This window comes from Grammomys surdaster, unplaced genomic scaffold (assembly GCF_004785775.1).
Source record: "Grammomys surdaster isolate TR1022 unplaced genomic scaffold, NIH_TR_1.0 126131, whole genome shotgun sequence".
NCBI classification, from domain to species: domain Eukaryota; kingdom Metazoa; phylum Chordata; class Mammalia; order Rodentia; family Muridae; genus Grammomys; species Grammomys surdaster.
This window is the reverse complement of record NW_021620939.1, coordinates 6,370,335-6,390,147: the sequence shown is the minus strand read 5'-3', so window position 1 is coordinate 6,390,147 and position 19,813 is coordinate 6,370,335. Positions and strand designations below refer to the sequence as shown.

General features: G+C 52.5%; 3 protein-coding genes across 7 annotated transcripts in view; 2 read left to right on the top strand and 1 right to left on the bottom strand.

Moving 5' to 3' along the window:
- The first annotated feature begins 1,601 nt into the window (after positions 1 to 1,601).
- Apeh (acylaminoacyl-peptide hydrolase) lies at positions 1,602 to 10,586 on the top strand. Its single transcript, XM_028756646.1, has 22 exons — positions 1,602 to 1,641; positions 1,717 to 1,849; positions 2,292 to 2,418; positions 2,983 to 3,076; positions 3,175 to 3,250; positions 3,340 to 3,503; positions 3,644 to 3,781; positions 3,879 to 3,970; positions 4,047 to 4,087; positions 4,165 to 4,286; positions 4,747 to 4,807; positions 5,779 to 5,876; positions 6,414 to 6,465; positions 7,673 to 7,761; positions 8,162 to 8,300; positions 8,769 to 8,852; positions 8,931 to 9,011; positions 9,481 to 9,569; positions 9,663 to 9,853; positions 9,937 to 10,039; positions 10,126 to 10,232; positions 10,317 to 10,586. The coding sequence occupies exons 1-22, from the start codon at positions 1,630 to 1,632 to the stop codon at positions 10,420 to 10,422; spliced, it is 2,199 nt and encodes a 732-aa protein (XP_028612479.1). The 5' UTR covers positions 1,602 to 1,629; the 3' UTR covers positions 10,423 to 10,586.
- Positions 10,587 to 11,010: 424 nt separating this feature from the next.
- Mst1 (macrophage stimulating 1) lies at positions 11,011 to 15,669 on the bottom strand. Of its 2 annotated transcripts, none has more exons than XM_028756747.1 (18): positions 15,581 to 15,669; positions 14,762 to 14,909; positions 14,571 to 14,683; positions 14,369 to 14,483; positions 14,144 to 14,280; positions 13,940 to 14,060; positions 13,733 to 13,851; positions 13,394 to 13,589; positions 13,120 to 13,250; positions 12,938 to 13,040; positions 12,679 to 12,815; positions 12,555 to 12,590; positions 12,369 to 12,477; positions 12,123 to 12,200; positions 11,803 to 11,949; positions 11,616 to 11,722; positions 11,378 to 11,517; positions 11,011 to 11,236 (listed from the first exon to the last, which is right to left on the bottom strand). In XM_028756747.1, the coding sequence occupies exons 1-18, from the start codon at positions 15,630 to 15,632 to the stop codon at positions 11,075 to 11,077; spliced, it is 2,151 nt and encodes a 716-aa protein (XP_028612580.1). In that variant the 5' UTR covers positions 15,633 to 15,669; the 3' UTR covers positions 11,011 to 11,074. The 2 variants fall into 2 exon arrangements, with proteins under 2 accessions (XP_028612580.1, XP_028612579.1); XM_028756746.1 differs by having other exon boundaries at positions 13,664 to 13,851; positions 14,144 to 14,295; positions 15,581 to 15,666.
- Positions 15,670 to 16,714: 1,045 nt separating this feature from the next.
- The window catches only part of Rnf123 (ring finger protein 123), a 26,746-nt gene continuing 23,647 nt past the window's right edge, over positions 16,715 to 19,813 (top strand). The window contains exons 1-3 of one of the 4 annotated variants that reach the window (XM_028756588.1): positions 16,715 to 16,821; positions 18,164 to 18,340; positions 18,563 to 18,647. In XM_028756588.1, coding sequence (XP_028612421.1) covers positions 18,259 to 18,340; positions 18,563 to 18,647 — 167 coding nt within the window. In that variant the 5' untranslated portion in view covers positions 16,715 to 16,821; positions 18,164 to 18,258. Of the gene's footprint in view, positions 16,822 to 16,869; positions 17,271 to 18,079; positions 18,097 to 18,163; positions 18,341 to 18,562; positions 18,648 to 19,813 lie in introns of those variants that run through there. The other 3 variants (XM_028756591.1, XM_028756589.1, XM_028756590.1) reach the window with 3 other exon arrangements.

Sequence of the window (19,813 nt, the reverse complement as noted above, 5' to 3'; positions counted from 1 at the left end):
AAATGAGAATGAGCAAAATTTCAGAAGTGTTGTCACAACTGAGGTTGAGTCAACACCAAGTCAAAAATGACCCTCCGGGAAGGTGCAAAGGCCTGTCCAAAGCCAATGGGTTTCCACCAGTTTTCAAGATCCTGGTTCCCTGGAGCTAGATGGGCACGTGCTGCCCCCTGGTGCTCTCGAGCAGGCTTTACATCTGCTTGCTTTGTGCCCACCTCAGAATTTTTTTTCAGGGATGAGACCTTAATCCCCACATACAGTCAAGAATAGTTCAAACCGGGTGTGGTAGCCCACACTTTTAATCCCGGCTCTTAGGAGGCAGAGATAGTTGATTCTTTGTGAGTTTGAGGCCAGGACTGTGTAGAGAAACTAAACAAAGTCAAACATCACTAGAAAATAAGAAACAGGGACTAAACAAAAAGAGTATCAATTTTTCCTCAGATAAGAAAGGAAACACTCGGCCGGGCGGTGGTGGCGCACGCCTTTAATCCCAGCACTTGGGAGGCAGAGGCAGGCGGATTTCTGAGTTCGAGAGTTCGAGGCTAGCCTGGTCTACAGAGTGTGTTCCAGGACAGCCAGGGCTACTCAGAGAAACCCTGTCTCGAAAAACCAAAAAAAAAAAAAAAAAAAAAAAAAAGAAAGGAAACACTCATTCAAGGGAACCAGTAGCTGGTCTGAAAGCTATATGGAGGAGAGGGAGATACATACTCTTGCCCAACTGCTCTTGTCCTCTGCTGTCACCTAAGTCAACCTAGTCCTGTGTCGTGTGCAGGAGACTATCTGCCTAGACTCTTCTTGCCACAGCACGCTCGCTGCTCTTAGGTGAAGTCTGACCCCACATCTGCCCTTGGAGTAGGCTGAGACCCAGTCTCCTCACGTTCTGCAGCAATGAGCCACTGAGAAGGGCGGGTGAAGGCTGTGCCAACAGATAGCTGTGGGTGCAAGTCTGGTGATAGATAAGCTGGGGTGGCACCCAGAGAGTTCAGCACCGCCCTTTGCCCGGCGTTCCAGGGCTCCGCCCAGGAACCTGCGTTTCCCACTCCTAAGCGCTTGGCTTGCAGTAGATGGGGAGAGAGCTGAAAGAGATCCCTGCGTGTGCGGCACCCCGCAACGTTCCGGTTTCACGGACCCTCTAGTCTCAGTGTTCGGTTCCCACCTTCCCCTCATCCTTTAGGACCATTGGTGTTCTTCCGAAGTCCCGCCCTTCGAACGCCCAGGGCTTGCTTTCTGACCTCGCAGCTTTCAGCTCACAGTCGGTTGGAGTCTGGGCCTACTTCCTTCACTCCTCCCAGACCTCTCCTATCCCCGAACACCAGCTCTGTATTCTGCTGCTATACATCCGCCCTCACTCTTCTCTAAAAATCCCAGGTCTCGACTCCCAGATTCTACCTCCATTTGCCTAGTTAGTCCTCGACTGAATTTTGACTAGGCTCCCGCTCCTCCCCTCCGGGCGGCTCCTTCATAGGCCCCGCCTCCTTACCATCCAGGCCCCGCCCCTGCTGATTGGCCGGAGCTTACACAAGGCCCTGCGGGTCCCAGGTCGCCACTGAGTGTAGCGGAAACTGGGGACCGCCTTAGGCCCCGCCCCCGAAGCCTCACTTCCGGGACTTAGCTGCTACCGAAAGACCGACTATGGAGCGTCAGGTGAGGGCTCGGCCCGTGGCCCCCGTGGCCTCCGTAGCCCGGGCTGAGCCTGACCCTGGTGTGTCCCCTGCGCAGGTGCTGCTGAGTGAGCCCCAGGAGGCGGCAGCGCTGTACCGGGGCCTTAGCCGCCAGCCTTCGCTGAGCGCCGCCTGCCTGGGCCCGGAGGTCACCACGCAGTATGGGGGCCTCTATCGGACGGTGCACACTGGTGTGTAGACCGAGGGAACTGGGTGGCGACGGGCCGTGCATCCAGGTGGAGAGGTGGGGACTGTGGAGGGCACGCTGCTTGACAACGACCCAACTGTAGTTCCTGCGCACAGGTGTTTTGGCGGCTGTGCTAGCCTTACTGATTAATAATGCCTGTGAGTGAGTTGAAGGTGTGGGAGTAAAATTCAGACCTGAGTGCAAGGTGTGAACCTCGCAGGACTCTCCAGCCCAACAACAGCTACGTTGCCCTTAAAATTCTGGGGTTGGTAGTGGGGTCTCTCTGACTGTCAGCTCTGGAAGCCTAGGCTTAGGTTATATTAAGTGTTGTCGTCCAGGCTTTTCTCAGGATGTCCGGAGACAGATTGGGAAAGGTAGGCCTTGATTGGTGGGCAGTGGTCCAAACTGGCCCAGACAAGTTGAGCAGCCTCCTGCCTCCCTTGCAGAGTGGACGCAGAGGGACTTGGAGCGAATGGAGAACATCCGATTCTGCCGCCAGTACCTAGTGTTCCACGATGGAGACTCAGTGGTGTTTGCCGGGCCTGCAGGCAACAGTGTGGAAACCCGGGGGGAGTAAGTGTGACAGGAGTCTGTAGATAAAACCACAGCCACCTGCTGTGCTAGCCTTTCATAAATATCACCATGTGTCCTTAGGGTGTCCAGCTCTGTGCCTGTCCCCTTCAGGGACAACTTTGGGTGGCTTCAGGGGAGCAAAGAACCAGGTGCCTGCTCCTTGAGAACTCCTTTGGTCTCTGGAGACATGGCCTGATAAATATTAGAAGCTTCTTCCAAACTATGTCCTAGGTCCCTGGGAATCTGGAGAGAGTTGAGTCAGTAAGCTAAGGAAGAGAGAGAAGGCCGGCTAGCATGAGGCTGGAGGGCTTCATGGGCTGGTATGAGAGCAGAGTCCCAGTGGGGGCTGGGAGATAGTCTCCTGTGCTGCTGCTTAGGATTTTGTAACACCAGACCAAAAAGGGCTTATAAAGAAAGGAAGGAGAAAGAGAGAGAGAGAGAGAGAGAGAGAGAGAGAGAGAGAGAGAGAGAGAGAGAGAGACTCATCTAAGAGGTTGTGACCAGTAGCAGGGGCCAAGGCTGTTTGGGGGTTTGGTACAGTCCTGACTGCACCCCTGTTCTCAGGCTGCTGAGCAGAGAGTCTCCTTCCGGCACCATGAAAGCCGTGCTGCGCAAGGCTGGAGGCACAGTCTCAGGAGAGGAAAAACAGTTCTTGGAGGTGAGTCTCCAAGGATGAGGTGGCAGGCAGAAGCTTCCTTAGCGCCGCAGGTGAGGATCTGTGGAGGGGCAGGCAGCCTGATGCCCAAGTATCCTCAGGTCTGGGAGAAGAACCGTAAGCTCAAGAGTTTCAACCTGTCAGCGCTGGAGAAACATGGGCCTGTTTATGAGGATGGTGAGGCGCCTGGCTGGTAAGCAGGCAGGGTGGGAAGAAGGGGCAACCATAGCTTTGGGTTCCCCCTAATCGTCCCTCCCTGCATGCAGACTGCTTTGGCTGCCTTTCCTGGTCACACTCAGAGACACACTTGTTGTATGTGGCGGAGAAGAAGCGTCCCAAGGCTGAGTCCTTCTTTCAAACCAAAGCCTTGGACATGAGTGCCAGCGATGATGAGACAGCCAGGCCGAAGAAACCAGACCAGGCCATCAAGGTGCTTGTGGTGTGGCCAGGCCACAAAGGCCCTGCCGGGCAGTCCTGCACTGCATCCAGTGGACTTGGGAGGCACTAGTGTCTAGGAGGCAGGGCAGGGTTCTGTAGGCACCCTGGGCATTGAGTGTCCTCTGTTCTCAGGGGGACCAGTTTGTATTTTATGAAGACTGGGGAGAAACTATGGTTTCCAAAAGCATGCCTGTGCTCTGCGTGCTGGATATCGAGAGTGGCAACATCTCAGTGCTCGAGGGCGTCCCTGAAAATGTGTCTCCTGGTCAGGTCAGCAGCAACTTGGCCTGTGTTCCTCCTGGAATGGGGGGTCCCCTGCTTGAGCAATTACCTCTAGCTCATACCTACTCTGTGGGCTTATTTACAGGCTTTCTGGGCCCCTGGAGACACAGGTGTGGTGTTTGTGGGCTGGTGGCATGAACCCTTCCGGCTAGGTATCCGCTACTGCACCAATCGCAGGTGAGGAAGTGGGCGGACCAGAGGGCCCTTATGGGCCAGCTGACCATGGAGCTGAGTGTCTCTCTGACCTTTACAGGTCAGCTCTATACTATGTGGACCTGAGCGGGGGGAAGTGTGGTAAGTGTCTGGTGTCCACATGTGCTGTCCTGTTAGTCTTCCCCGGTCTATGTGATACTCATATTTCTGTGGCCTAGAACTACTCTCGGATGAGTCCCGGGCCGTCTGTTCTCCTCGGCTGAGCCCAGACCAGTGTCGCATCGTCTACCTGCAGTACCCATCTCTAGGCCCTCATCACCAGTGCAGCCAGCTCTGCCTGGTGAGCTGAAGGAGGGGTGGATGGGAGGACGGTTAGATTGTTAGGGGAATGAGGGCTAAAGGGACAGCATCATTTCCCTCCTTGGGGTCCTCTCCTGTCCTCTGGATCAGTGGCCTGACCCTTCAAGGTAGGACCAGGAGACTTGAGTACTCTCAGGGCTCAGCACCTCAAGGGTCTCCTCCAGCCACAGAGACGCTTGTCTCTTAGTTCACATCTCCAAGTAGCCAGGCTCTACAAGGAGCAGGGCAGAGTGGGGGTTATACAGAGTCCATCCCCTGCACATGGAGAGCTCTGGGTGGAAGTCCAAGGGACATGCCCAGCTGAGACAAGTCCAGGCTACCATAAAGGAGATAAACTAGCCCCCATCTCTTCCTAAGTTGTCACCCAAAGGGATAGATATCAGAGCTCTATGTCCAGAGATCCATGGGCTGGTAGGTTTGACCACTGTGTTTTCTTGCAGTATGACTGGTACACCAAGGTCACCTCAGTGGTGGTGGACATTGTACCTCGGCAGCTGGGAGGTAAGAGGTGCCTGGCTGGGGACATCAGTAGGGCCCATACTAGTGCTTTCTGTCCCTCCTTCCTGGGTTCCTTTGGAGGACTCTGTCCTTGCTACTGCAGCCCAGTGCCAAGTCCCAACAGAGATAGAAGATGCTACTATGGGTAATAGCCTGATAAAAAGTTGTTGATTAGACCAAAACTAAGATCAGAGTAGCCCAAGTGGGCTTGGGATGAGGCTTAGAAAATACATTAGTTTGGACGTTACACTCGAGAAGCATTAGGCCTGCGGGTTCTGTGTTACTCTGTGTTCAATCCCACCCTAGCAATCTTTGTCCAGTCTAATTCTGGAAAGGTGGCTCGTAGCCGTGAGACTCCTCTCTCAACACCAGGTGCTTACAGCTCTGCCTGCAATTGTTGGGCATCCCAAGGATACGGGGATGAAAGTCGTCTTTTCTCAAGCCACCCACGGCTAGCATGTGTGAAGCCCTGTGCTTGATCCTTAGCAGACACCGTTAGTTTACAAGGACACAGTAATAGGGACCTAGTCTGAACCTCGGCGCTGCCCGTTAGCTGTGTGTTCATGGTTAGTGCACTGGCCTCCAGGAGCTTCTGTTTCTTCATGTGTGGACGGGTGGTTATGTCCACCTTCTGAGCTCCTGCGTGAGCTGCTGTGCTCTGCACTCCGGTGGACAAACACGTTATCTTAATAAGGTTAAGGCACTTAATGTTGACAAAACCCAAAAGGGAAAAACCAATAGGAAAGCATTGAGTTTGCCACATGTACTTGCCAGCTCTGCCTCTTCGGGTCCTCAGAAGTCTCTCCCCCTCCCCCTTCACTTTCTACTCAGTAAACTCCTCATTGCCAAGGGTACCCTCATGTCTAGGACTGTGATTCTACCACAAATTTCAGGGGCCCTGGGTAAATTCCCCAACTTCATATTCTCAATCCCCCAGACCTCCACTCTTAGACGCAGCCTTTCTGCCTTCGCAGAGCACTTCTCTGGGATCTACTGCAGCCTTCTTCCTTTGGGATGCTGGTCAGCTGACAGCCGGAGAGTGGTCTTTGATTCTGCCCAGCGCAGTCGGCAGGTAAAAGCCCCTGATTGTGTGAAGGGGTAGCATTGATATCTGCCCTCTGGTCATCTGCTGAGGAGTTTAGAACCTGAGGCAGGGTGAGGATATGGCCCTAGAGGCGCGCCAAGCCCAAAAGTCTTAACTGTCCCCTTGAAGCCCTTTCTGCCTTCTGCTGGACTTGCTTTTCCTTAAGGGGACCAAATGTTCTGGTGCTCCACAGAAGACCCCTAAGCCTGGGGCTGTCTCTGAGATGGGTCCTTGAGCACTTTGTAATGGCAGTTGATGGAGTCTGGAAGGGTCCTTGAGGGTGATGTGCTGGAATGTGCCATGGCCCTTGGGTGTGATATTATTTGTTCTCATAGCCTTCCATTCCTTGCCTGGGTGTATCCAGTACATTGTGAAGGAACTGAATCTAGATCCAGGGTTCTCCCTGTTATACAGAGTAGCCATCACCATAGGCCTCAGTGTCCCTAAGACAGTAGAAAGGAAATAGGGACAGGCCCCATAAGGCTGTTGGATGTGGTGCTACAAGTGGTCTCCCTGCTGTTTAAGGACCTGTTTGCTGTGGACACCCAGACAGGCAGTGTCACCTCCCTGACAGCTGGTGAGCAGAACCTCTGCAGTGGGGTGATGGTGTGGCGAGGGGTGGGGAGGTGGGAGATGGGCAGCTAGCTTAGGAAGGAGCTAGAGCTTGACCCAGGGCAGCAGTGGTCAGCTCGGTCACTATCACCACGGATGCTTGCCAACAGTGTCCTGAGGAGCTAGCCAGGACACTACCTCTTTTTTCTGCTGTACTATTGGCTCCACACACCCTGGCCCCATAGCCCCACCCCTGTCCTAAGGTCTACAGACTTTTCTTGCCAAGCTATTACAGCCATCTACCTCCTGCCCAAGCCCTGGAGAAACCTTTGCTGGACTCTCTGGCTTTCCCACACTCACCCTATGGTCTGCCTCTGAAACAGCCTTTTGAGTTCTCCACTCCCTTGACTCTGCACACATCTGCTTCCCCTAGGGGGGTCAGCAAGATGCTGCCTTAGGGTTTCTATCGCTGTAAAGAGACACCATGATCATAGCAACTCTTAATAAGGAGACATTTAATGGGGTCTGGCTTACAGTTTCAGGGGTTTAGTCCATTATTGTCATGGCAGAGGAGCGTGGCAGCACTCAGGCAGACATGGTGTTAGAGAAGGAGCCCAGAGTTCTACATCTGGATTGACTGGCAGCAGGAAGAGAATGACAGGGACCTGGCATGAGCTTCTGAAACCTCAAAGCCTACTCTCAATGGCACACTTTTACAGGGCCACAGCTACTCCAACAAGGTCACACCTCCTAATAGCGCCACTCCCTGTGAGGCTATTGGGGGCCATTTTTATTCAAACTGCTACAGGTGCCAAAGTTCTAATTCTGCATCTCTGGCTTGGGACATAGGTCATTGTCATTACTAGGGTGTTTCCCTAGCATACACAAAGCACATAAGAAATAGTAATAGTAATAATAATAACAACAATAATAATAGAAAATAATGAAATAATAATAATAGACAAATTTTAGACCAGTTCCCTTTCCTCTATCCAGTTTTTTGGGCTGGGCTACTATTCTTTTTATGCTGCAGTCATTGGAGTAGATAGGGTACCTTGGTAGCTTTCTGTGTCCCTAGGCCTGGCAATTCTTGAGCATAGCCATTGTCTGTCAGATGAACAGGAGGCTTACCTAGGACATGTGCAGTTAGATGTTTGTAAGATGTATATCTCAGGGTTGAAGGTAGAAAAGTGGTGGCCCTGCCAGGAACTTACTTCATCTGCTTCCTCTAGAGGGGTCAGCAGGAAGCTGGAAGCTGCTTACAGTTGACCAAGACCTTATGGTTGCCCAGTTCTCTACGCCCAGTCTGCCCCCGAGCCTGGTGAGTACTGTGGGTCCCAGGCTAGAAGACAGGAACTACAAGCTCCCATGCCACAGAACTGGCCCCGGAGACTGGCCCTGGTTGGTCAGCATGCAGAAAGGCAGAGACAGCTTGCCTCCAGCCTAGTCCTATGGCTCTTTGGGCATGGCACTCATGAGGAGGACCCAGGGGCCAGCATCTGCACCATCCTGACCAATGTGCCTACAGAAGTGCCCAGTCATTTATTATTAGAGTCAGGGAAACAGGAAAACCTAGAAGCCAAGAAGTGTGGTAGGGCTAGGGGCGGTTCATATGTGGCTGTCTATTAGCAAATGCCACTCAACAAGAATTTATGCTGTGCTCTTTAGAGATGGGTTCCTGAGAGCTGGCCCATCTGTGACACTTTCCTTCCCCTTGGCAGAAAGTTGGGTTCCTGCCTCCTGCCGGGAAGGAGCAGTCTGTGTCATGGGTGTCCCTGGAGGAGGCTGAACCTATTCCTGACATCCACTGGGGCATCCGTGTTCTACACCCACCTCCAGACCAAGAGAATGTACACTATGGTGAGCTGGGCCAATGGCAGATGCACACCTGCTCCAGATCCCAGCACACAGCATCTGCGGTCCTCCCTAGCTCACGTTGCAGGCTTTCTAGGATTTCCTCTAAAATTTGTTCTGATCTTATGGTCACGGGGAGCAGCATCCAGAGATTTGAGTACCTGCTATGGTTATCAGCACCAGGTCCTGCCAGCCCATAGCATCTGTGGTGAGGAAATTAAGGTTTAAAGGAATAGGCTGCACACAAGGCTTATGTGACTACACCAGAATGTTATCCTTTCAGACAGTGGGGCTCTCTGACTAGGCAGAAAAGCACACAGCTTTAGGGGGATCTGTGTGTCATGGTGTGAGCTACCTTGGCTAGGCCTCTGTTTTACTTGTTCAGACCCATGCCATAGCTGCAGATGGGGCCTTGGTTGATGAAGTCTTTGTGAAGTATGACTGGTCTTGCTTACTATTGCCTTCTCTCTGCAGCTGACCTGGACTTTGAAGCAATCCTTTTGCAGCCCAGCAACCCTGCAGATAAGACCCAGATCCCCATGGTAGTCATGCCCCATGGTAGGTATTTACCTAAGAGCCCTTGCCTCCCTGCCACCCCTCCCAGCTGGCCTTTCACCCTCTGCTTCCTGTCTGCAGGGGGACCCCATTCATCCTTTGTCACTGCCTGGATGCTGTTCCCAGCCATGCTTTGCAAGATGGGCTTTGCAGTACTACTGGGTAAGTGAGAAAGGATCTGCAGTTCCACTGTGGCTCCCTGAAGTGACGGGGTGGCCTTGGTTTGTAGATGCTTTTCTAAGGTGCGCTTACTCTTCAGAAACTGCTACTGGGGCTGGGCAGTGGTGACACACTCCTTTAATCCCAGCACTTGGGAGGCAGAGGCAGGTGGAGCTTTGAGTCCAAGATAAGCCAGGGCTACACAGAAAAACCCTGTTTTGAAAAAAACAAAAAAAGAAACTACTACTAGAAATCTCCCTGACCTAGCCTCTGGCTTCCTAATCTGGTGATCGTGTGGATTAACTTGAAGCTTCCGTGGAAAGGCTGCTGTGGTCTCTGGGTAGCAGCCTCATCTCTCTTGGCTACCTCCCCTTACAGCATGTGATGCTGCTGGTCCTGGGGCCTACTTCACAGACACATGGAAGGGGGTGAGGGCTGGGAACATTGCCTGACTATCTTGTCTCACTTTTAGTGAACTATCGTGGCTCCACTGGCTTTGGCCAAGACAGCATCCTTTCTCTCCCAGGCAATGTGGGCCACCAGGACGTGAAGGATGTCCAGGTACCAGGGTGCTGGGCTCCTAGATAGGGAGGGTGGATTCATGGCTTTCAGCTGGCAGCGAGCGAGCTGGAGCATTCTCCACCCATACTTTAGTTCGCAGTGGAGCAGGTGCTCCAGGAGGAACACTTCGATGCAAGACGCGTGGCCCTTATGGGTGGGTCCCATGGTGGGTTCCTCTCCTGTCACCTGATTGGTCAATACCCAGAGACCTACAGTGCCTGTATAGCCCGGAACCCAGTAGTCAACATTGCCTCCATGATGGGCTCCACTGACATCCCTGATTGGTGAGTGTGCACTAAAGGTCCCTGTCCTTCCACCCCATATTCCCATAAAGATCCTGCAGTCTGCATCTTTTGGTCTTTTATAGGTGTATGGTGGAGACTGGCTTCCCTTATAGCAACGACTGCCTGCCAGACCTGAATGTGTGGGAGGAGATGCTGGATAAATCGCCTATCAAGTACATCCCTCAGGTGCCCAGGTATCCTTGTGTGTGCCACCCATTCCTCCGGAATCCAGAGCTCAGCTCACCACAGTTCCTTGCCTCCCATACACCTAGGTAAAGACCCCAGTGTTACTGATGCTGGGCCAGGAGGACCGGCGTGTACCCTTCAAGCAGGGTATGGAGTATTACCGTGCCCTCAAGGCACGGAACGTGCCTGTTCGGTGAGTGTCACAGGATAGTTCGGGCAGCTGGTTGCAGGTAAACAGGACAGGAACCTCCAACATCATGTGTTGCTGCTCATATAGGCTCCTGCTGTATCCCAAGAGCACCCATGCGCTCTCAGAGGTGGAGGTGGAATCAGACAGCTTCATGAATACTGTGCTTTGGCTGCACACACACTTGGGCAGCTGAAGCCCTATCGTTCGTCATGAGCTGGGCAGTCCATCTCGCACTTTGCTGTTGGTAAGCTCCAGGATCTGGCAGAATAGCCAAGAGGTTTCCTGGGCTCTGGACTCTGAGTGAGTGAGTGAGCAGAGGACTATGGACTCCGTAATCATAATAAAGGAGCACACGCAGCCTGGTTTGTGTTGGGACTTTGTACCAAGCCATCATCAACCCCAACTCTGCCTTGGGGTTCAGAAACCCCAGGTCTTGAGGTTGATATCCACAGTGGATTCATCTCTGCCATCTGACAGAGAGAGAGAAGCCATGAGAGATTCAACCCTTGCCTGTCCTGGCCAAATGGGACTGGTGCAAACCAACACAGCTCTTTGTGCTCTGGCCCCATGTGCTGGAAACTGTTAGGCACTATCCTTGCATTCCCAGGAGTGCCTCTGGAAGATGGTGGCACCCTGCCCACCCATGGTACACAACCTTTTGAAGTAGTTCTGGGACCAGAACACCTAGCCTAGAGTGCTAGTCTTAAGCCACACAGCCTCTTGCAAGGAGTCAACAACTCATTCCCTAGAAACCGAGAGTAAGAAGCACTCTATACAGACATAGAGAAAAGGTTGCTTTATGTTTGATAAGAAGTCTTGTCATTGCTAGAGGATCAAGCGCAGGCCTACTCCAGCTGCATGACCTTGTTAATCCAGTCCACAAACACAGACACACGTGTAAAGATAGCTGGCCAGCGGGGCCGTGCACACACTCTGTTGGGGATGATAAGTCCCTGTAGGACCCAGCAGTCATGGGTATAGCAGGCAAGTGGGCCCCCGTAGTCACCCTGGCAGGTAGAAGAACTGATGGAGGCTCTGGATCTTGGCAATGACTGACCTCCCCTGACATCCTGTTCCCTTGGAAATCAAGTAGTATAGTTCCAGGTCCCAACCCCTTCCCATGCTGGCACAGGAACTCTCCTACTGACCTCACAGGCCCCCGTAGGGACCAGCAATCCCTCGGTGCATATCTCACTCTCTTGTATGTGTCCTCGGTACTTCACGTTACATTCCTGGTTGGAGATGATCTTCATCAAGGCCACATGAAGGACGGTGTTATTGCTTGTACCTGGAATGCAGACAATGATAAGGAGAGGACCCTTGAGCCAAAACCAGTGCTGGGCCTCCTAGCCTGTAGTAGTCTGTGTCTGTGCACCGTGCTCTTACCTTTGGAATCACCCCATCCTGCAATCTCACACTTGGTCCCTGGAGGTACCACATATTGTTCAGGAGGCAGGCAAATCCGGGCCACATGTTGGTTCAGGGTCACAGGTCTTCAGCGGGAATGAGGGTATTCAGAACCTATGACCACAAGGCCAGCCCCACCTCACACCCTCTCAACTTATCCACATACCTCTCCAGCTTGAGCAGAACAAGTTGAGAGCCTACAGGTCCGCATACTGCCTTGGCCACTGGGATCTTCTGCAGGTTTGCCTCTCCAGGCTGTGGGTTCTGGTTAATCGTACCCAGCCATACCTCATATCCTGTGAGAGGTTCGTGGCTAGGAGAAAGAGACTCAGCTAGATCATTCTTGACTCCTAGAGCTGTCCCAATTTAGTTTGCTTGCTGGCTTGTCCAAGGAAAGTGGCTGGGGAGGTGGGGACAGACAATGGCAGGGAGAGGTAGGATGAAGGTAGCTAGGAGTCCCAGTCCCTAAACCCAAGGGAGGCTCACCATGACCAGATGCATTGCCGGGCCGTCAGTACCCACTGCTCCTTCACTAGGGAACCCCCACAGAAATGCTGGCCCTGTCTAAAGGAGTAGAGATTAGGAGATGCCACACTGAGTCCTAGGAAATATGCTAGACCTGTCATTTTTGGCAAGGATCTTTTGTATAGGGCCAGGTATCCATCTTCTACTAATATAACCACAGAATTTACAGCCTCAGCTCCTTCCTTGAGATAAGCACTTAGGCCTCACCGATTCCGCAAGCTGACCGTCCACGGTGAGTTCCCAGGATGGCCCCCCACCACACGAAGTCTGTTACTCTTGTCAGTTCTCTTGCCACACTTTTCAAACTGCACCTGGTCTGGGGTTGGAGGAATGGAACCTTCAGTGAGTGTCAGGGTCAAAGAAGGTGTACCCACAACTGGCCCAACCCCATACCTGGGGGGTCCAGAATGGATGGCGGCTGGTCATCGTCTGCAAGACCAAGTTCACTCATGTTAAAGGAGCCAGTCTATGGAGGTGAGGTCTGAAACCCAGCCAAGGGGATGTCTTAGGCACTCACCACAACGTTGTAGGGCACAGTAGTCAAACAGGGTCTCTGGGTCCAAAGTATAACACCAGGGCCCATGGCTATCCCCATCCGGATTCCGGCAGAAGTTTGCCTCCAGTCCTGCCTGTGGTGCTGAGGTGGGTGTGAATCTAGATGTAAGGGCAGGAGGTAGGAGGACACAGCAGGCCAGTCAGACCCTCTTAGATTCACAAGAACTTAGGGCATTCTGCCCTAGAGTCAAGGCCCTATCTGGCTCTGTGCACACACTCACTGCGGCTTGTGTGGTGTCTCTGAGGACCAGTGCTGACACTGAACGCCCTTGCGGGTCTTGCTGACTGAGCCGCGATACTGTTCACCTGAGCCGTGGTAGCACCCTGTGGTGGGCAGGCAAGAGCGGTGGTCAGCCCTGGGTTGACTCCTGCCCAGGCAATGTACCCCATGCTCCAGCCTCACCCTCTGACACCACTTCTTCTGTGCAGCGTGGGATCTGGTAGCAGAAGGCCACACGGAAACCAGGTCGAGATGTGAAGCACCAAGGAGCCTCGGAGCCATCAGGATTCCGGCAGTAATTCTCACGAAGGTCCCTGGGTAGTAGTGGGGTCCCACCTAGCCCACCAGCCAACCGGCAGTAGGCTGGAACCTCTGGCTCCGCCCCCAGGTCCCACCTTCCCATAAGTTCTGCCTCCACCCACAGGTGCACTCTCCCTGCTCCGGCCTGTCACCTCACTTGCAAGCATATTTCTCTGGCGCAAAGCGGTGCTGGTGCGGAGTCTGCGCATCCCACCGCTGGCAGGGCACGCCCGCAGAGGTGGTATTGGTTGTGCCTCGATAGTCTTCACCTTTTCCGCGGAAACAGTTAAAAGCCTTGTCCTTGTTGCGCTGCTGTGACTTGGCTCTTTTGATGGTCGGAGGCAGGTTGGGCCCTGCCGGAAAGCTGGAATTGGTCTCTGGTATTCTGGAGGCTTTGCTCTGTACCCACGCCTAACTTCCCTAGTACCTCTCCCAGTTGAACCACGCCTGCCAGTTTTTTCCAAGTTCCTTCCTAGGCCCTGTCCCTGCAGCCTACCGCAACTGGGCAGGTCACAGAATTCTCGCTCAACATTCGGGTCTGTGGTGTAGCACCAGGGCCGCTCAGATCCATCCGGATTACGGCAATAGTTGTCTTTCAGAGCTTTGTCTAGGAACCTGGGAGCAGTAACAAGACTCTCGGGACTCAGGCCTCGTTGCGGTAGAGCTGAACCCCACCCTCAGCATTAGGATTCTACCCACATACTTTTCAGGCTGGAAAGGGTGGGAGTGGGGGTGCTGTAGGTCCCAGCGTTGACACTCCCGTCCTGATTCTGTGACATCTACCTCACCATGGTAATCCTCGCCATTGCACCAAACACAAACAGCTGGAAACAGGGCCAATGCATGTGGGGGGAGAGGGGCAAGCCTATCACTCCCTCCTTAAGTTTGATTGACCCCAGCTGCTTACCCTCCCTGCAGGATTTGATGCCACAGCTTTGAAAACGCACACTGCGGTTTGTTGTGTAGCACCAGGGACCTCCGGGGTCCCTGTCAGGGTTCCGACAGAAGTTCTCTTCCAGGCCATTCTTTGGTGTGGGCGTATATCTGTAGACAGAGAGCCTTACATACTACAGTGCATGCTGGGGAAATTCTGCATCAGGTCTAACGGTCTGACCCTAAGTGTCTGGCTCACTTGTGGTCATTGGGGAACCTGTGGCTCCAGGCTTGGCAGGGCAGGCCATCAACTGTCCTGGCCACAGTGCCCCGGTAGCTGACCCCATTGTCCATAATGCAGGTCCGTACATAGTCTGGAAGCAATAGAAGAAGGTCAACAGGGACTGAGGCTTTTGTGGCCCCTGTTACTCACCCTGTTTCTCCTCCCCACTACCACTTGCCTTTCTTCTGGAAGAGATCGCACAGACTCGAATGGTATAGCTCTGTGTGCAGTGAGTGCTGAGTCCACGGCAGCAGCTGGCACCCATGGCTGCTCATATTGTAGTGGAAGGCTCTGGGGAGCAGACACAAGGTTAACTGGCAACCCAGATTCTCATGTCTTCAGCCATACCTAGGCTACTTAGCCACTCACCGACAGTCCAGAAGGGGCCCACAGCGCCTAGCACACTCCTCAGCATCTGCTACATCCTCCTGCCATGGCCCTGGCACCACTGTGTGTAGCAGGTTCCTTAACTCTGTGCCTCGGAGCAGCTGGAAGTCATTCAGTGGTGAGCGCTGCCCTGTGTGATGGGCGTGGGAGAATGATTGTGCATATTGGTACATATTATTTTAACACACCCTATCTTTTGCTTATTTAAGGGATCCAATACAAAGTCCTTGGGGTGGGCCATGCATATATTTTCAAGAATCAAGCTAATCCCTCCATACCCAGTGAGCTGAGGAGGCAGGTCGAGATACAGTGATTATTATTAGTCTACTAGGAGCCCTGGCATTGGGCTCTGGTCTAATATATCCACGCCATGAGAATTTGGGTGATGGTGTTGGCCCTATGATGACATTTTCCCCTTCTCACCCCTCAGATGAGAATGCTTGGACTTTGAGCTAAGATACTTTCTGGGGAAGGCCTCAGCTTCAGCATTCTGACTCCAAGTCTGGCCTCTCACCAGAATAAAGGCACAAGTTATAGTGATGTATTAGGCTTAGGAACCATGCCTTCCGGATTTGATAGTTTCTCTTGTTGAAAGATTGCCTCTGTGCTACAGTATGTTCTAATGTAGTCCTGATCAGACTGTGTATATTTGAATTCCCAAGCCTTCTCAGCTCTGCTCAACAGGCCAAGGTCACTGATCCCTGCCCAAAAGAAAAGTAAACTCTCAATGAGAACAGTTATACAGGCCCAGGGTGAACTCCCTCCTGAAGGCAAATTGGGATCAGGGTGGGTGACACTCACCAAGAGCCCTTGAACACTGTGCCAGGAGCAGCAGAAGTGGGAGCCACCCCATTCTCCTAAGCTGGAGGCTGCACTGTGACCCACCACAGTCCCATCCCGGAAATTGTGAAATCTGTCCCTTCAGGATTGGGTGGCTCTGGCTCCACACCCCCTCTCTGAACCTGCTTGGACCTGACTGACACCGAGTGACAATTGCTAGGTGGAACCTAGGCTTGAGGCCCTTGAGTCAAGTTTTAGGCCCATCTCACTGCAGCTAGACCCCTGAGAGGCCTCTCTGTGTAGTAGGCAGGACTTAGGGGGGGTTCTGTGTGGAAACATTAGGCATCCCTGAGGCAGAGCCCGCCTGCTCTGTGCAATCACCAGTCTAGCCAAGATCACTATGTTGGTTTTCCCATCACCATCTATCCCTTAGATAGCATGTTGTTGCTTCATGTGCTCCAGAAATTGCATGAAGTCCCTGGTGCCTGCTTTACTGTAGAGGTGTGGTGCCCATCACAGCAGTTAGACTCGATGTGATTAAGTTTACAAAGTTAAAAACTGAAAATTTTCAGTTACACTGTTAAGAGTTTTGTGTCCACAGTGGCTGCCATCAACACTGACACTTCTGTGCTAAAAGACTCTGCTAGTAAGTGTTGCCAAGATTTTCCAGCCCCTGGATTATATTTTTCTGGGCCTCAGTTTCTTCCTGTAAATTTCCCCAGCCCTAATGCTGCCTCTCCCTGTTCAAACTGCCTTATCAGGTAAGTCCCAGCTGTAGGCCAGTCAGCCCACACCCCCAGCAGCACATCCTAGGGACATTCATCCCCTCTCAGAAGTGTCATCCTAGGTAAGCTGAGCAACCCTTCCCATTGGATCTGGTGTCGGGAGGGGTCGTACGCGGGTGTGATAGGTAGCAAATTTGCCAACAGAAGTGGCCTTTCAGGCTGTGTGTGGGTCAGAGCTCCAGACAAGGTAGGAGTTGAGACAGGTGGACCTAGGTACCGATTAGAACATAGTCCCTGCTAAGGTCGGGCTAGGAAAGGCAGGGGCCGAAACAGGTGGACCATCAGGCAAAACAGGTAAACAACTTGGTAGGAGTCGGGGGTGGGTTTTCTGCCACCAATGGCCTGTTGCGGTCTGTGCATATGCGCGTGCGCGACTGGAGCGGCGCGCGAGCGGGCACGCGGTTTGGCCCTGGACGGGTGCCGTAGCCGAAAAGCTGGGCGGATGTTGTGAGCCGGTCGCGGAGGCTGAGGCCGGGGGTGAGTGAGAGGCGGCCTGGCTATGAGCCGGGCGGGTCCGGTGACTCCCCTCGAGGCCCCTGGCCGACCCAGTGCGACAGTGCCGCGGCCTGCGGTATAGGACTCCCAGCGGGAGCTGGCCTGACAGGTCCTATGGACCTTGGGGCCAAGCAGGAGCGACCCTGGGGGAGCATGCGCTGCCCTTGACATCCTTGGCCACCCAGACTTAGTCCGTTCGGTTCCCTTAGAAAGGCTGGGCAATAATGGAGTGGCAGGGAGCCCTGGGGCAGGCGCAGGTTCCGCCTCTAAATCCCCTACACCTGACACCCAGAGTGTGCGTTGGCTTCCAGTTCTTACTAACTGCGTCCAATAAGTCCTGCAATTGTTCCGATATAAGAGGGACTGGTTGTGGATGTTCATCGAGGGCCCCCGGAGGGCGGCACAGCAGCAGAATCACCTTCCTGAGCCTGGTACGATGCAGGCAGGCAAGGATTTGTGGTGGGAGCTGAGGGCCCCTTTTGGGGTGTGATAAGTGTAGGCTGCAGAAAAAGACGTGCTGGCTCAGGCAGTAACTGAAGGCCAAGCTCTGGACAGGCGCTAATAGAACTTTCTGAGCCGGTGGTGGTGATGGCACACCCGTGCCTTGCAGTTTAGTACAGTCATGTGTGATCGCTGAACTCTCGAAGCTGAAAGTTCAGTTTTTAACTTTGTAAACTTAACCACTCTTGGCGCTTGCCTACCCTGTTGTGTGGCACACCCCTATAGTGAGACAGGCATCAGGGACTTAGTGCAGTTTCTATAGCAGCTGCAGCAACAACATGCTACCTAGGGATAGACAGTAGTAGGAAGGCCAATAGAGTGATATTGTCTAGGGCGATGTTTGCATAGGGTAGAAGGGTATGTGGTGTGTGTGTGTGTGTGTGTGTGTGTGTGTGCAAGAAAGCCAATGAGACTAAAAATAAGAAAAGAGAGGAAACTTGGGCTAAGTGTGACATCTCTTACTCTGGGGGAGTAAGAGGGATTTGAGGCTGCAGGGAACATGGCATAAGGTCTTGCTCTTTGAATATGAGCTGGACTCCATGACCAAGGTGTAAATATAGGAGATTTTACTCTGGGCCACCTCACCTTCTACATGTTGATCTGATTTCCCCCGAGCCATAGTTATGGTTCACCAAATATACTTTGCACCAGGTCTCTGCGAGGTCCTGTATGGGGCACTGAGACAGCATGGGACATGGTGTCCCATTCAACATCTCTGTGTGGAAAGCTGGGAGACCTTGCTTACCTCTGCCCTAGGTTAGTATATGTGTGAATATGCATGGTTCAGTCTCACCCACTCCTAAGCCTTCCTACTCTATTGCAGGACTGAGGTCTGTATGGGCCTTTGACTAGCCTGGAGTAGACACTCTGCATCTGGCTCAGCCTCCAGGACCATTGACTGCCCATGAGTGAGGAAAGATGGCGTCCAAGGGGGCTGGCGTGTCTTTCTCCCGAAAGAGCTATAGGCTAACCTCAGATGCTGAGAAGTCCAGGGTCACAGGTAAGGGCTGGCCTGGCAGGGAGGATGTGCTTTGTGTTAGGGGAAGGAGAAGGAAGGGACAGATTCAGCAAGGGCCCAGGTCCAGTGAAACATGGGACTTTCCAGTGTGGTTGCTCTTCTGATCCGTGTGGCTGGCGGAAGATGAGCTGTCTGTAGGGTCAGTAGAGACCAAGAGCTGTTCCAACCACCTGCTTCTTTTCTCTCTTCTGATTGGTGACCCAGGCATTGTGCAAGAGAAACTACTGAGCGACTACCTGTACCGCATCTTTTCCTCTCCTGACCATGGGACCCCTGCAGCCACCAGCAGGTATGGTTGGGTGTGTAGCCCCATTCCTCTCTGTTAGGCCTGACCAGATGCTGGAAACTGCAGTTATGGAGAAGGGCATGGTGTTCTGTTCTCACTCAGCTCACAGCTGTGAGGCTTGTGCCTGCAGCTTCTCTCTGGACTCTTGTTTCTCTCTTCAGACAGCAGTAGCTCCTTTCCAGGGATCCAGGTAGGGGTTCATGTGCCCTTGGCCTCTGTCAGCATCTGGCCTTACGTGCACTTTTCTGTACCTCTACTCTGCCCTGGCCCCCTATAGTCTCTGCCTGGCTTTTTACATAATAGAAACCTCAGTTGAATACATTTATGTTTAACCTGCAAAAAAGTTACAACAAGTAGCAGAAACTTCAAAACAATGAGAAGCAAACCTCCTCTTCTGTTGGTAGTTAGATGTGACTTATTTGGGTGTGATTTCTTTCTGGTTTCTTTATCTCACAATGAACATAATTTAGATGTTTAGTATAAAATTCAGATTTTTAAAAGAAAGACCTCAGAACACTTCTGGAAAAGAAATGATCTGAAGGGTGGTGGCTCATAACTGGAACCCCGACACCTGGGACTGGGAAAGGCAAGAGGACTGAAGTTCAAGACTAATCTATTCAGGGAAAGAAGACACTGTCTCAAAAAAAAAAAAAAGCTTCCTTGCAGTTGTGTAATAATTGAAACAAAGTAAACTACACACACTCTTTTAAATGTTCAAAGTTGCTTTTGAGACTGTGTAAGACAGGCTGGACTGGAACTCTTCAATTTAGATCAAGGTACCCTGGACCCCATAGGTGATGTGAGAGTCACCTGCCTCTGGCACCTATGTGTTCAGATTGTAGTGCCACCAGGTCTAGCACCTTCCTTCCTTCTGCCTGCCTGTCTGTCTGTCTGTCTTTCTTTTCTGGTGTGTGTTTGGGGTCTTTGCTTGCCACACAGTTCACTTTTGGAAGTCAAAGGACAAATTATAGGGAGTGAGCTCAGGTCATGAAACCTGAATGCTAAGTGCCTTTCCCACTGAGCCATCCTGTTAGCTCCACGGTCAGTAGTTTTAGGTCTTTTATTTAGTCTTTGACAATTTTATATATACATGCAATTTTTTTGGGGGGTGTTTCAAGACAGGGTTTCTCTGTGTGGCCCTGGCTATTCTGCAACTAGCTCTGTAGACC

Coding starts and splice junctions, on each gene's coding strand:
- Apeh (XM_028756646.1), top strand. Junction 3,782..3,878: donor AAAATGTGTCTCCTGGTCAG/GTCAGCAGCAAC, acceptor GCTTATTTACAG/GCTTTCTGGGCCCCTGGAGA. Junction 8,301..8,768: donor CCAAGAGAATGTACACTATG/GTGAGCTGGGCC, acceptor TTCTCTCTGCAG/CTGACCTGGACTTTGAAGCA.
- Mst1 (XM_028756746.1), bottom strand. CDS start 15,632: ATGGGGTGGCTCCCACTTCTGCTGCTCCTGGCACAGTGTTCAAGGGCT. Junction 12,201..12,368: donor ACGGTCAGCTTGCGGAATCG/GTGAGGCCTAAG, acceptor CTACTCCTTTAG/ACAGGGCCAGCATTTCTGTG. Junction 11,950..12,122: donor CGGCAATGCATCTGGTCATG/GTGAGCCTCCCT, acceptor TCTTTCTCCTAG/CCACGAACCTCTCACAGGAT.